This window comes from Aethina tumida, chromosome 5 (genome assembly GCF_024364675.1).
Source record: "Aethina tumida isolate Nest 87 chromosome 5, icAetTumi1.1, whole genome shotgun sequence".
Lineage (NCBI taxonomy): Eukaryota > Metazoa > Arthropoda > Insecta > Coleoptera > Nitidulidae > Aethina > Aethina tumida.
This window is the reverse complement of record NC_065439.1, coordinates 21,241,693-21,255,050: the sequence shown is the minus strand read 5'-3', so window position 1 is coordinate 21,255,050 and position 13,358 is coordinate 21,241,693. Positions and strand designations below refer to the sequence as shown.

Here is a 13,358-nt window from a genome sequence, read left to right as displayed (position 1 = left end):
TAACAACAAAACAAATTCCAAAAGTCAAACAAACTTCCGAATTGTCAGAGCTTAGCCAAAAAAAAATGTCAAGAATGATTCTATGCGATGGATCTCTTACCATTATTTGCGCATTATATAAAGTAAGAAGACGTTCATTTTCAAATAAACGTTCTCATTGTACTTTTTAGGAACTGGAATATGAAAGGGAGAAGTCTAAAATGATGCAACGAGAGTTGGAGGTAATCCAGAAATTTAATGGCAAACTGCTAAGCGTTTCAGGAAAGATAAAGAAACAGCTGGAGGATTCCAAACAACTGGAAGAAAATCAAAAAAATGAAATTTTTGAGCTTAGGTGGGTGCAACATTTTAACTAAAAAACGTTGCCATGACATTTTCATAACTTTTCAGAAGTGAATCAGAAAAGAACAAAAATGACATAAACGTAATGCTTGCTTACAGTGCGGCACTTTCACTAACTTTGAAAATCCAAATCGGAAAAGAGATTATGCTTTTGGCAGAAACCAGAGAGCTTAAGAAGACATTGGAGGAGGAAATAAACAAACATGAAAAAGAACTGAAATCTTTACAAAAAAAATTTGAAGCACAAGAAAATTATCATATTAAAATTTTAGAAGAAAGGTTAAAAATCATCGAATTTAGATTGGAGGGGGTTATTAATCAAGTTGAGAGGGCAGAAGGAACAATAAAATTCTCGCATTCACTTCTAGTTTCTGCTACATCTACTTCACTCCCTCCTCCACCTCCTCCACCACTGCCAACACTAACCCTTCCCATGCCAATAAGAATAATAAAAAGCTCTGCACTTAGCGAACAAAATCAGGCGGGCACAAGTAGTGTGCAAAGTAAGGACTCATCAAAAATGGCAAAGAAAGGATTGAAGGCGACCGTAAACGATGACGTCATTAATGCCATTAAGCAGGGAAATTTTACTCTGAAGAAGACGAAAAATAAGGAGGAAGATAAAGAGAACGAACGCCCTAGAACGTCAGAATTTTTAAGTGTTCGGTGCAAATTGAAGCAGACACCGAATAAGAGACAAAGCCAATTGTTTGGTGATGCTCTCTTGTAAAATTCTATTCACTTGTGAATTCTTAGGTAAGGTTGTTTTTTATTGAATTATTGTATTTTGCCATATTTTACACTTGTTTTATATTATATACTTTTAACATATTATGGTGGTATTATTTTCCTTTTCTTAAATTTCCAAACTGTCACATCAAATTTACATTATTCTGTTAAATAATTGTGTCGCAACATAAGTGGCGATAAATATTTAAAAGTGACTGCTTAAGTAAATGGTACGCTTTTTCTAAATAGTGGTACCAAAATTTTTAATAATTATTTTATTACACCACAAAATAAATATAAAATACTAAAACAATATTCATGAGTAAAGTAATACGTTTATTTATTTGTTCATATTTTACGAAAATCATTTTAACTTTCTTCAAATCATAAAACTGAAATATGGTAATGGTCTTTATTTTAGCATCTTCGCAAAATGTTGAATATTTTAGTTATAACTCTTTTATTTAATGTGAACTGTTAAGATAATATTAATTTACCATTATTGTTTTATATAGTATAAAAACTAAAAATACTATATAAACTAAAAACTACTGTATTACTTTTCTCTACGTGTTATATATATTTTTTCTGAATTGAAATGGAAATAAATACAGCAACTTTAATTTTGAAATGGATTTTTAATGATCAAATCTGTGTTATTAAAATTAACATTAATACTTCATAATTATATGTGAAGAAATGTTTTAAATTTTAATTTGGGTTATATTTACTTACCTCAGAAAAAATATTTAGATTTTCTTCTTTATTAGATGCTCTCATGTTTGACCACCTATTTTAGAAACACCTTGTATAGAAAACAGAAAAGTGGTTCTTAGGAATTTATTAAATTTGGAACATAATGTAGGTAACTAATTATTTGTAGTTGAAACACATTTTGGTACGCCACTGGAAGATTGTCTTAAATCCGGTTGGTTGTCAATAAGCAGACGCAGAACACCCTTTTATTTTGCCGCATCAAAACAATAATCTCTTATTATCTATATTTGCTTCAGCTAGTTCTATAAATAAAGCCATGGGCCTTAAGTTAATCATTCCTTTACTGGGTTTATTGTTCCTCAATGTGATTTTATGTGATATTGTTAAAGTGAGATTAGAGGTGAGTTAAATTTTTACAAACTAACCTTGAAATTTCCTTATAGATTTTAGTTACATGCTTATCATGCGTTTAAAATATAATTATTTATGTCCAGAGTTGCCCTGGCTGCTCCCTGAACAGACTGCATGATGTAAAGAAGTTCTTCTATGAGGATGTACCACTGTATGATAATGTTGAATGGAAAAAAATTGGGGGTGCACCACCAGAAGCAATTTTCCTGGATGAAAATGAAGTGGAAGTTGAACGTCATCTGCTTGGCAGACTAACCCGGAGTGAATGCAATCAGTTGCTAGAAAGTAAAGGTTTTAAAAAGAAAGATAGTAAAGAGCTGTAAATATTTTGTAACATACATGTAAGTAATGGTACATTTTGTAAGATGCAATTTGTATAATAAAATAATAATAAAAAAACATTAAATAGGTTTTTATAGTTTATGCAACAACAAAATTAAACATTTTTGTCACAAGCAAAATTAAATTAAAATTTCTTTAGAAAAATAAAAATATTCTTATATATAAAGCATTTACATCAACATGAGGTACGTAAAAAAACGCTATTTATACTAAGCAAAATAATGAAAATTATGTTTCTTCTTCCCTTTCACTTCAATTACAGCATCTATATAATCCTGATGTTTAATAATAGTGTCATTTCTTTTTAAAGCTAACATCCCAGCTTCAATGCAGACAGCCTTGCATTGGGCCCCATTGAAGTCATTGGTGGACCTCGCTAGTTCATTAAAGTCAACATTTTTCTCCACTGTCATCTTTCTGGAATGAATTTGCATTATTCTTGCCCTAAAATGCATATTTTTTTTTAGAATATTAATTAATTGGTCACATCAGTTTGTTTACCTTCCTTCTTCAGTTGGATGTGGAAATTCAATTTTCCTATCCAAACGTCCAGATCTCAACAAGGCTGGATCCAAAATATCCACACGATTTGTGGCGGCGATAACTTTAACGTCTTCACAAACAGAGAATCCATCTAGCTGATTTAACAATTCCAACATAGTGCGTTGTACTTCACGATCTCCTGCCTTTGTGCCAGTGAACCTCTTTGTGCCAATAGCATCCAATTCATCAATGAAAATAATAGTTGGTGCCTTTGTTTTTGCATAAGCAAACGCATTTCTAATAATCTTGGCTCCTTCACCAACATAAACTTGGACCAATTGTGGACCAGCTAGTTTTAAGAATGTTGAATTTGTCTGTGCGGCACAAGCTTTGGCCAACAAAGTTTTGCCAGTACCAGGAGGACCATACAACAGGCATCCCTTGGGTGCTTTTATTCCTATTTTAATGAACTTATCCTTGTGGGTGATGGGAAGAACAACTGCCTCCATTAATTCTTGGATTTGCTTATCCAAGCCACCGATGTCTGTGTATTGGACAATGGGTTTCTCGACTACTTCCATACACTTTACCCTGGGATCATAATCTATTACCAACTTTTCCATAATGAGGTGCGAGTCCTTGTTCACAGTGACCAAGTCACCTGGCTTCAAATCATTTTCGTCGACCAGACCAATTGTGGGTAGGAAGTAGGTCTGTCGGGTTGAGGTTTTTATAATGGCACCTTTACCTTTTTCCTCAGGATCGTCACCCATCTGAACGCCGTCCTGTAGTTCGTCGACGAGGTCCAACAGTTCCACCACGTGGGCCACCAAATGCGGTAATTTCGAGTTGTATTTAATTTTTTCGTGGTTCTCCTCCAACAGGTCTTTCAACGCCACGAGATCGTGTCTGATATTTATGATTTCGGACTTCATCGCCTTTATTTCCTTGAACATTTGGTGAGTTTCTTTTACGATCCTCTTGGTGGACCAATCGAATACGGCGTCGCCCGAATTTTCACCCTCCCACAAAGATTTGTCTTCTAAATTTGCCATTTCTAAGATCGCACCGGACTCGATTAGGTCTCGTCGATGACTAGTCTTAAATCGAGTACTCCAAAGTTCTGTTCGCAGGGTGCGCAAATATCAATGGTTGGGACGAGTTGCGGAAAGCAAGAGTTCTTTAATTCTACTAATCTAATCATATTTTTATGTTCTAATTAAAATTATTGTTAATATATATTAAATATTGAAGATCAAGTGTGCGTAACTGGTTATGACATTTTTGAGGATAATTAATATTATTAATTTTTCTAATTGGGGGAGAAAGTTATAAATATGTTGTCATATAAATTATAAATAAATAAATTATGAGTTAATGAGTAAACGCATTCATAACACATTAATATAAACACAAACTGTATTTTTATATAATAATAATATAATTAAGATTCAGTTCCAAAGAGTTTTTAAATAATTGTTGCTTCCTAATTGAGTTTTTCTATTTCTCCAAAAAACTGTCGATGACTGGTTCTTAAAAGTCCCATAGCAGCCTAATTCCCTAGAAATGTTAAAAATATATTAGTGAAATAGCTTAGCAACAATGTGATCCAGCAAGAAGGGTAAATTGTTGAAAGAATCTTTTAAAAACCGAAATTTGAATAAAATGTTAAAAAAGACCATAAATGAGAAATGTTGACTATTAACCATGTTTTTTAGCTGCAATTTAGATAATTCATTGTCAGTCTTTTTAAACCAAAATTTAGTTGAAAGGCAGCAATAATAAAAATGATTCATTAGAAGCTTTTATTTATATCATTCATCGATAAAACTACCAGAAACAAGAAACTTTGACTATTAACTCTCTTTTTAACTAAGCTACATGTTAAGCTTTATTGAAAAAACTGGAATAAACAAAAAAATATAACTATTTATTACATATGTATTTGTAATAGTTATATTTAATATAACTAAAACATATGTATTTTATTAATAAAAAGTTGTAATTATTTATAGTGTGTATAAGTTTTGAGTGACAATTAGTAATGGGAGGACAAAGCAGGTTTTAAAATTAAATGCAGAAAGTTCTTTAATTCAATTTATTTGACTATATACAAAATAAGGTAAATAGAGAGTAATTTCATAAAAATATATAACTAGATAAAATTATTGTATAATTTAATTACCAGGAACTAAAATTTAGATTAACATAACTTTCAATAAATCTAATGATTTGGTGTTGTATCCAGATAATCCACAAATGAATCTGGAAACAAATATAAAACCATTTTGTAGGTTACAAGACGAGTAAATTTTGTACAGTGAATTGAGTATAAACTTTGCACATTCATTCAGTGCATAGATCCTACTTACCGAAAGAAAAATAATTTGTACACCCCATTTCAAGATGATTGTCCGTAACCTACAAATTTTCTCAGCAAGACTACGTGGGCCGAGAGACGGGCGTCTATTTACAAAATGTTTAAAGCCTAAAACACACAGCCTCTTGCGCGCACAATCGTCAGTCTACTACTTTACATTTATATTACAGTATTACACTTATCCCAGTAACAACATTTCTTAACATTATACATACACAAAACACCGTCATATCAGGACATAAAACAATGGACCAACCCGCTGATCGACGTGTCGAACGGGACGCGGTGCTTGCGCGCGACTCGCCGCTGAAGACTATGCAATCAGCAGCCAGAAAATGAACGAGATCGCCATCCAGAGGAAGATGCTGGATAGTAGACGTTCCTCGCTGTGCTGCTGGGTGCCGGGCGGTGCCGCGCTCGGACGAGCGTCTCCGAAGTTGAGCGACGAGGCGAAGAAACCGAATGGGAACGCCCCTATGCCGAACGACATGTGGAAACCGTTGTCGCCGTAGCCGAATCCTGAAATTCTGTACTGTGATTCGAATTGAAATTTAGATGGTTTTGCTTACCGGGGAAGCTGGACCCGGGTTCTGGTTCGGTTCTTTGTCCGGCCGGTCTAGGCGGGACAGTTTCACGAGGGTCGCCCGTTTTCTTACTGCCTCTGCCGTACAGTGGTACCACTTTTTCTTTGCTGATAGCCGACTTACACACCGGACACACCTGGCGATTCGGTCTGGTCTCTAACCACTGATGGAGGCACGGCCAACTGTAAAGAGATGTTACATTCATTAAAAACGCACAAATATAATAATTTATATCAATAGAAAAACGTTAACTAGATCTTTTTATTAAATTAATATACTTAAATATCTTTGATGTAACTGTCCTATGTTATTGACTAGCAGAGCACAGACACTCTCTTTCAATTGGCCCCACATTATAAAATCTAATGGATTAACATGTTGATCATGGTGTCGACCTCCGGGGCCGATGCCACACTTTCGTCCAGTGCGGCACATATAGTAAATAAATTTTATTTCGGGTAACTAAATACATGCCAGAGTCTGTGATAAAATAACCTTGCAAAATAATATCGGTGTTCGGTGACCAACATCGCATAGTTCTATCGGACCCCGGCGACCGATAACGCACAGAAATAACAACATACTTTTTTCGTGTCACTTTCAAGGTGTTAAAGTCCGTTGACCTTGGGAGTTAATTTATAGGAGCATGATTAGAAGAAATTTCGGAGAACTAATGAACGACATTGCCGACTAAAATGGTGATAGAAATAAAAAGAGATGGCTAAATAAGTGAAGAAACTGGCCAAATGGCTGCTACGAAAAACTCACTGCTTCAATTCTTCTGGTGTGGGCCCCTTAGACTGATTTATGTACGAGAATATAAACAACAATTTGATTCTATTTATGTCCAAAGCATTGATGTTTTGTTTTGCCCGTCCCGATCCCCAAACATTAATCATATAGATAACATAGGTGAAATATGAGGAAAAACAATTTTTGAAATCTAAATGGATTTTTAAGGAGAAAAAAAATTATTTAGTTTTTTTTTTCCATTACTAGACGTGTACCATCTGCGATTAAATTTTGATCGCCTATTTTAGAGTCACCTTGTAATGCAAAATAATTCATTTTAATTTTAGGTTCATTCATTATTCATTCTTTCATTATCAAATAAATAGTTTCGGAAAACAATGATTAAATGGAATACAAAAAAATGAAAAGTTACAATGCTACTACTCTTATTTAAATATTCATTTATGTAATAAATAGTTATTTCAGATTATACTTGTTAATTACGAAAGATATTTCCAGGTTTCTTGAGCAATTATGGAATGTCCTTCCTTTAAACAAGAAATGCAAAATTAAATTTAGACATTAAATACTTTAAATTGCCATATTTTCTAATTATTAATGAGAAAAAAGTAAAAAACATGTGTTCAATCAATAAATAGTATCCTTTCACTGAGGCTTTGAAACTAAATTATGTCATTTATTTTACTTTATTATGCCATTATCACCGTATAAGTTTCATTTTAAAACACGTATTAATTAATACCACTCTTGTGTTATTTTAATGGACATTTAATAGGTGATATGATATGGTAATTAATGATTGTGCATCACTGATAAATTACTCAAAACAATGATGGCTTAATAATTCCTTCCCTGGTGCAAAGTTTCAAAATTACTTTTTCATTAATAGCGCATAATTTAAATTTGTCCAATAAGTTTGACTATCTCATGCATATGTAAACATTTTCAAAGGTCATATTTAAAACTAATTATCACTCTGTAACATTTTAAACATTTTTATGATATATTAGATAACGTGTGCAAATTATGTGATAAGAAATATTAAGTAGATTACAATTGAAAACACTTTTAATAGAGGAATAAAAAAAGCTTCTTAAATAATGAAAGGTAATATATGTTAAAACAAATTTGAGAACATGTATTAAATAAATATTAAACAATAGAATTTAATTAACTTAATTAATACAGATGTATGTTCTAAACAGCATAATATAAGGGCTTTTCAAATTATGTGTTTTGTTTGTTGTTATTGATATTTGACCTTATGACTTTGTATTTACCTGTTTACAGGTATTTTTAAAAAATATTTAACAACAATTAATTTAATTATTTTTATCAAAATTTTGAATTAATTAATGAATTTAGTTAAAGTACTATATTTTAATATTTAATAACAATTAATTTAATTATTTTTATCGAAATTAATTAATAAATGGAGTCAAAATATATTTCTTATTTTTGAGGTAAGGTGATTAAAATCATATAGAAGAGGTCTGTAAATCACTTACACTTTTCGTGTATAAAAAATAAAATACATACATTGATTTTAAAAGCATTTTGCAAAAGTTCATGTGAATAATATTCATTAATTAAGAATGAATAAAAAATATAAGAATAAAAAATATGTTATTCTGTTAATTAAATTCGGTGAATTAATAATCAATTATAATAACTTTACTGATTAAATGATTAATAGACAATATTATTAAAATATTATTATTATTATACAGAACACATTTTATCATTCAAATCATGTGATTGATTGCACAACATACATGCCATTAAAGAAAAACATGTAAACCACAATAGCAAAACTTACAACAGCATCAGACAAATTTAGTTTGCCCAATTCAAACCAATTCTTGATCCTCAATTGAAAATGAGGTCAAACAGAAAACAGACTCAATTATGATCAACTACCATTCGAACACAATTAAAATTGACTAAATTGCAATTCTTAACTTGGCTGAAGTTAAAAATACTTAATAATATATGATAAACAAACAATACTTGCCAGAACAAGTGGCCGCAGAGACTGACAACCGCATCTTTGGCAGTGTCCAGGCAAATGTTGCACTCAAACATTGAATCATTTTTCTCTTCCTTTTTTTCAGATTCATCGCCACCATCGCCGACTGTTTCTCGAGGCTTTTCTGTAGTGCTAGATGCCATCACTGCAAGTTACGTTTCTAACAAGAAGCGCAGTAATAGTTTTCACGAAATTGAACGTCACCCTATGTCAACATGCCCTAGACTTACGTGTCTTTATCGAATATGTTACCAAGGCCAGCGACGTGGATTACGGACTAGATGGTTAATAATTGATGAGGATTGGGTAAAGGTGTTTTTGCAAATAAATTACGGTAATTTTATGTTTCTCTGACAGATTTATAACAAATCGGAAACAATTGACACTAGTGTTGCTAATCGTACTACTTCAGTGGTGCCAACGTGCTAAAACAAAATAAATAATCGCCCCTTACCAGAGGCGTAGGTTGATGAATTTTTAATGAATTAATCTATTTTTATACTAGTACGTAATTTTCAATAAAAACCGATTTAATAAACCTAAAAATAAAATTCCTTAATGTAAACATATTATTTTTATTTTATTAAACATATATTATAAATTATTTAAACAAACAAATATTTTTACCATTGGGCATACCAGGTTTGTCTTTTAGATCTCGTAGTTGAACCACGACTTGTAATTTCTCATTCAAAATGTTATTGGTATCTTATTTTTCCAATCTGACGTACGGCAATTAAAATATTTAATTGGGAAGATGCTTGTTCCTTAAAATGTTAATGTACTCGTCACGTTTGATACATTTTCTTTGGTAACATTCCAAACCCTCCTTACAGAGTTTGGTCTGGACCACTTCCCGAATTGGAGAAATGAAACAAGGATCTCCTTCATCTGAAATATAACAGAAATAAAATTTTTATTGACTTTATTAATTTTTTTAATTTTAATTCAGATTATTTTTTTATGAAATTCTGAGAAACTTACCCAACAAAGTAATACATAATTTGCAGCAGTTGCAAAATCCCCCATTTCGCAGTTCCTGATTCGGACCATCGCAAACTCCGTGGTCCTCGCATTTCACGAATTTGCAAGGGTCTTTGGGACAAACAAGAGAATTTACTAGCGTAATTGTGGCACACACCAGCAACAATATCAATAGAGATTTTTCCATGTTCAACGATATCGTATGACTTTTAAACTTCGACTGAACTTCAGAGCGAAATCTAGCATATTATTATTTGTTTATGTTTAGTTTGATAAAACCAGATCTTGGCCCAGTTTCTTTGTATCTCTTTTCTTTGTTGGTGGTGTATAAGTGAAACCCTAATGTTTTGATGTTTATAATGAAATGTGTATTCAAAATTTAGTAACTCAGCAACAGAAGTTATTGAAGAAAGCTGTCTAGATATCTACTTTATTTAAAAATAAAATATTCTTGTATTATTCCATATTTTGTTGTTACATTTAACGTAATATATTTATTACAAAGTAAAAAGTGGGGTATTGTCATTATTAACACGATAAAACACTTTAATATAAGTATTTCCATGTAAATCACTTTTTAAAACAAATTTTGACCTATCGTTTGAGACTATATAAATCCAAAATAAAGTAAATCTTACAGTTCCAAAATGAAGTCACTTAGAACATTGTGTATATTAATATATGTTCTTAACTATTTGATAACAGCAAATTCACAAGAAGACATCGTTTGTGATCCATGGACTTGTGCAGCAACTAGTTGCACTCCAGTGGGAGATTGTTCTGGACCAAATCAGGAAATAAGAAAAATTGGATTATGTAAATGTTGTGAAGGATGTTTTACACTTTTAGGTAATATTTTTATATATATGCAAGTTTATGAAATATATTTATATTGTATTTCCAGATGTGGGAGATATATGTACAATATCAAAATATTCTACAAGGATTTGTAGAAAAGGGTTAATATGTTTAAATGGAAGATGTAGACGAACCACTTACTAAAAAAATAAACTAATATTTTCTGAGCATATAGGAACTATTGTTGTTGACACATTTAAAATATAATATAAACATAAACAATTATATTATATTAAAGATTAAAATATAATTGATTAAGCAAATACTTGTTCGAATGTTTACACTACAAATCGCATCTAAAAAAAGCAATATTTGTTTAATATTAAAAATATATATATATATATATATATATATATATATATATATATATATATACATGAGCATTTAATTAAATATTAAGAAGAAGGTAAGTCAAATTATTAATACCATAGAAAAGAATTGAATATCAAAAATAGCGAATATTGTTGACATGAAAAATTATTAGTCCCAGAGACACAAACAAATTTATCCTGTTATCTTGAGCTGTTAATTGTTGGAGGATCTTGTGATCGTTATTGTTTGTCCTTGGTGTTATAAATCATATCACATACACAAACAAAATTTCTCGAGTCACTTTTAGAAAATCGACGACATCAGAACGAAACAGTCGAAGATGTCCACTATTGAAAATTTGAAAATCGTGTCCCTGGATGTCAGGGATCTTCGATTCCCTACTTCCTTGCATTCAGATGGTTCCGATGCGATGGTAAGTATTTTAAGATTTTTTTAGTATTTCAACTTGTGGAATTTTTGAGAATAGTTCCTCACTAGTTTGTAGAATTTCCATTACTAACTGCTAAATATAAAAATATTACTATCCATGGATAAGAATATTAATACAAACAAAATAAAATATAAATAATTGCAATTATTTTCCTTTTGTATGCTCTGTTTCTAGGCTAAATGTAAGTAGAAACAGTCGATAAATATAAACCTTATCATAATATTACTTAATAAAAGTTTAAATGATAAGCGCATATAATTTATAAACAATATTTTAAATTATTCCGTAAAAGATTTATTTAAATTTTTAATAAAAAAAATATTGTTTGTATACAATCAACAAACCACGTAATTTATGATGTAAAACTACATTATTTTTAGCACACTGATCCAGACTATTCATGTGCCTACGTTACCATAAAAATTGGATCTGGTCTGGAAGGAAACGGCTTGACTTTTACCCTTGGAAGAGGCACCGATGTTGTGGTGCAAGCTGTCAAATCCCTGAAACCCCTGATAGTTGGACAAGTTGTCAGCGACATTTACAAGGACTTCGCCACCTTCTGGAGATCACTGACCAGTGAGAGTCAACTCAGATGGGTATTAAATATACACTTTGTCTTAGTATATGTATTGCATATCGTATTTTTATACAGATTGGTCCCGAGAAAGGCGTAACACACTTGGCCACCGCCGCCATTATCAATGCTCTATGGGATTTATGGGGCAAATTGTTGAAAAAACCAGTTTGGCAATTACTATCCGATTTAGAACCGGAGCAATTAGTGGCATGCATCGACTTCAGGTACTTGTCTAACGTCATCACCAAAGAAGAAGCATTAGAAATGTTGAGAAAAGGAAGAGTTGGCAAAGAAGAGAGAATGAATAAACTTTTGGAAAAGGGCTACCCTTGCTACACCACACAAGCGGGTTGGTTGGGTTATCCGGATGAGAAAATCATACAATTGGCTCAAAAATATTTAGATATGGGTTTTACTGCCTTCAAATTGAAAGTGGGAAAAAATTTAAAAGAGGACATCAACAGGCTGAGACTTGTCAGGAACGTAATTGGATGGGAAAACACTCTGGTATACACCTATACTTAAAATCTTACAACTATTAAATTAGTTTTGTTGTAGATGGTGGATGCAAATCAAGTGTGGGAGGTCCAAGAAGCTATAGAATGGATGAAACACTTAGCAGAATTCAAGCCCCTTTGGATTGAAGAGCCCACGTCACCTGATGACGTATTGGGTCACGCACAAATTTCCCATGCCCTTAAGCCTTTGGGTATTGGTGTTGCTACCGGTGAAATGTGCTGCAACAGAGTATTATTCAAGCAGTTCCTGCAGGCTGATGCCTTACAGTATTGTCAGATCGATTCAGCAAGAATCGGTGGAGTAAATGAGATTTTAAGCGTATATTTGATGGCTAAAAAGTTAGGAGGTATGTTTCTAGGAAGATTTATTTATGACTCGGAATTATGGCGTTGATTTTCAGTAAAAGTATGCCCTCATGCTGGTGGTGTGGGATTATGTGAAATGGTTCAGCATCTGCAAATGTGGGATTACGTAGCTTTATCTGGTACTTCTGAGGGAAAATGGGTGGAATATGTTGATCAGCAACACGAGCATTTCGTTTACCCTGCTATTGTTGAAAATGCTCATTACAGAGCACCAAGAGTAAGTAATAATTGTAATTTAAACATAAAATATTAATTTATACTTTAAGGACCCTGGATACAGCACAACATTTAAACCTGATGCAATTGAAGGTTTTGAATATCCAAACGGATCTCAATGGCAAGAAATGTTTGCGAAAGGACTTTTCCACGACCCCAGAAAAGATCATCAATAAAGATTGGAATAATGTATTAATTATTACTTTAACCATAAATTAGAAAATAATACAAAAGTTGATGATAAATATATGTTTATCAAAAGTAGTTAAAATAAAAGAAATATGATGTTGAGTATTTTATTAA

General features: G+C 32.0%; 6 protein-coding genes and 1 long non-coding RNA gene across 15 annotated transcripts; 4 read left to right on the top strand and 3 right to left on the bottom strand.

Annotated features, from left to right (window-relative positions):
* The first annotated feature begins 17 nt into the window (after positions 1-17).
* LOC109604285 (shootin-1) lies at positions 18-1,173 on the top strand. The gene is made up of 3 exons (XM_020020811.2): positions 18-122; positions 171-334; positions 391-1,173. The coding sequence occupies exons 1-3, from the start codon at positions 66-68 to the stop codon at positions 1,070-1,072; spliced, it is 903 nt and encodes a 300-aa protein (XP_019876370.1). The 5' UTR covers positions 18-65; the 3' UTR covers positions 1,073-1,173.
* Positions 1,174-2,018: 845 nt separating this feature from the next.
* LOC109604286 (selenoprotein M-like) lies at positions 2,019-2,609 on the top strand. Its single transcript, XM_020020812.2, has 2 exons — positions 2,019-2,188; positions 2,283-2,609. Exons 1-2 carry the CDS (start codon positions 2,105-2,107, stop codon positions 2,520-2,522), a joined length of 324 nt encoding a protein of 107 aa, XP_019876371.1. The 5' UTR covers positions 2,019-2,104; the 3' UTR covers positions 2,523-2,609.
* Positions 2,610-2,623: 14 nt separating this feature from the next.
* On the bottom strand, positions 2,624-4,310 carry LOC109604282 (26S proteasome regulatory subunit 6A-B-like). Its single transcript, XM_020020808.2, has 2 exons — positions 3,043-4,310; positions 2,624-2,985 (listed from the first exon to the last, which is right to left on the bottom strand). The coding sequence occupies exons 1-2, from the start codon at positions 4,077-4,079 to the stop codon at positions 2,751-2,753; spliced, it is 1,272 nt and encodes a 423-aa protein (XP_019876367.1). The 5' UTR covers positions 4,080-4,310; the 3' UTR covers positions 2,624-2,750.
* A 121-nt stretch (positions 4,311-4,431) lies between these two features.
* On the bottom strand, positions 4,432-9,455 carry LOC109606746 (E3 ubiquitin-protein ligase RNF185). Of its 9 annotated transcripts, none has more exons than XR_007548105.1 (6): positions 9,398-9,421; positions 8,756-9,309; positions 5,974-6,170; positions 5,620-5,923; positions 5,397-5,512; positions 4,432-4,584 (listed from the first exon to the last, which is right to left on the bottom strand). XR_007548105.1 is itself a non-coding variant. In XM_049967571.1 (4 exons), exons 2-4 carry the CDS (start codon positions 8,911-8,913, stop codon positions 5,718-5,720), a joined length of 561 nt encoding a protein of 186 aa, XP_049823528.1. In that variant the 5' UTR covers positions 8,914-9,309; positions 9,398-9,420; the 3' UTR covers positions 5,108-5,717. The 9 variants fall into 9 exon arrangements, 1 of the variants encoding a protein (XP_049823528.1); XR_007548103.1 differs by lacking the exon at positions 4,432-4,584 and adding an exon at positions 5,108-5,289 and having other exon boundaries at positions 5,397-5,923; positions 8,756-8,915; positions 9,001-9,309; positions 9,398-9,455; XR_007548104.1 differs by lacking the exon at positions 4,432-4,584 and adding an exon at positions 5,108-5,289 and having other exon boundaries at positions 5,661-5,923; positions 9,398-9,454.
* Positions 9,355-10,004, bottom strand: LOC109604279 (fungal protease inhibitor-1). Its single transcript, XM_049967573.1, has 2 exons — positions 9,755-10,004; positions 9,355-9,661 (listed from the first exon to the last, which is right to left on the bottom strand). The coding sequence occupies exons 1-2, from the start codon at positions 9,939-9,941 to the stop codon at positions 9,516-9,518; spliced, it is 333 nt and encodes a 110-aa protein (XP_049823530.1). The 5' UTR covers positions 9,942-10,004; the 3' UTR covers positions 9,355-9,515.
* Positions 10,005-10,067: 63 nt separating this feature from the next.
* Positions 10,068-10,786, top strand: LOC126265603 (uncharacterized). The gene is made up of 2 exons (XR_007548108.1): positions 10,068-10,603; positions 10,659-10,786. It is a non-coding gene; the product is annotated as an uncharacterized LOC126265603 (long non-coding RNA).
* Positions 10,787-11,196: 410 nt separating this feature from the next.
* Positions 11,197-13,245, top strand: LOC109604283 (mitochondrial enolase superfamily member 1-like). Its single transcript, XM_020020809.2, has 6 exons — positions 11,197-11,357; positions 11,756-11,974; positions 12,031-12,462; positions 12,514-12,820; positions 12,875-13,056; positions 13,106-13,245. The coding sequence occupies exons 1-6, from the start codon at positions 11,265-11,267 to the stop codon at positions 13,229-13,231; spliced, it is 1,359 nt and encodes a 452-aa protein (XP_019876368.1). The 5' UTR covers positions 11,197-11,264; the 3' UTR covers positions 13,232-13,245.
* The last annotated feature ends 113 nt before the right edge of the window (positions 13,246-13,358 follow it).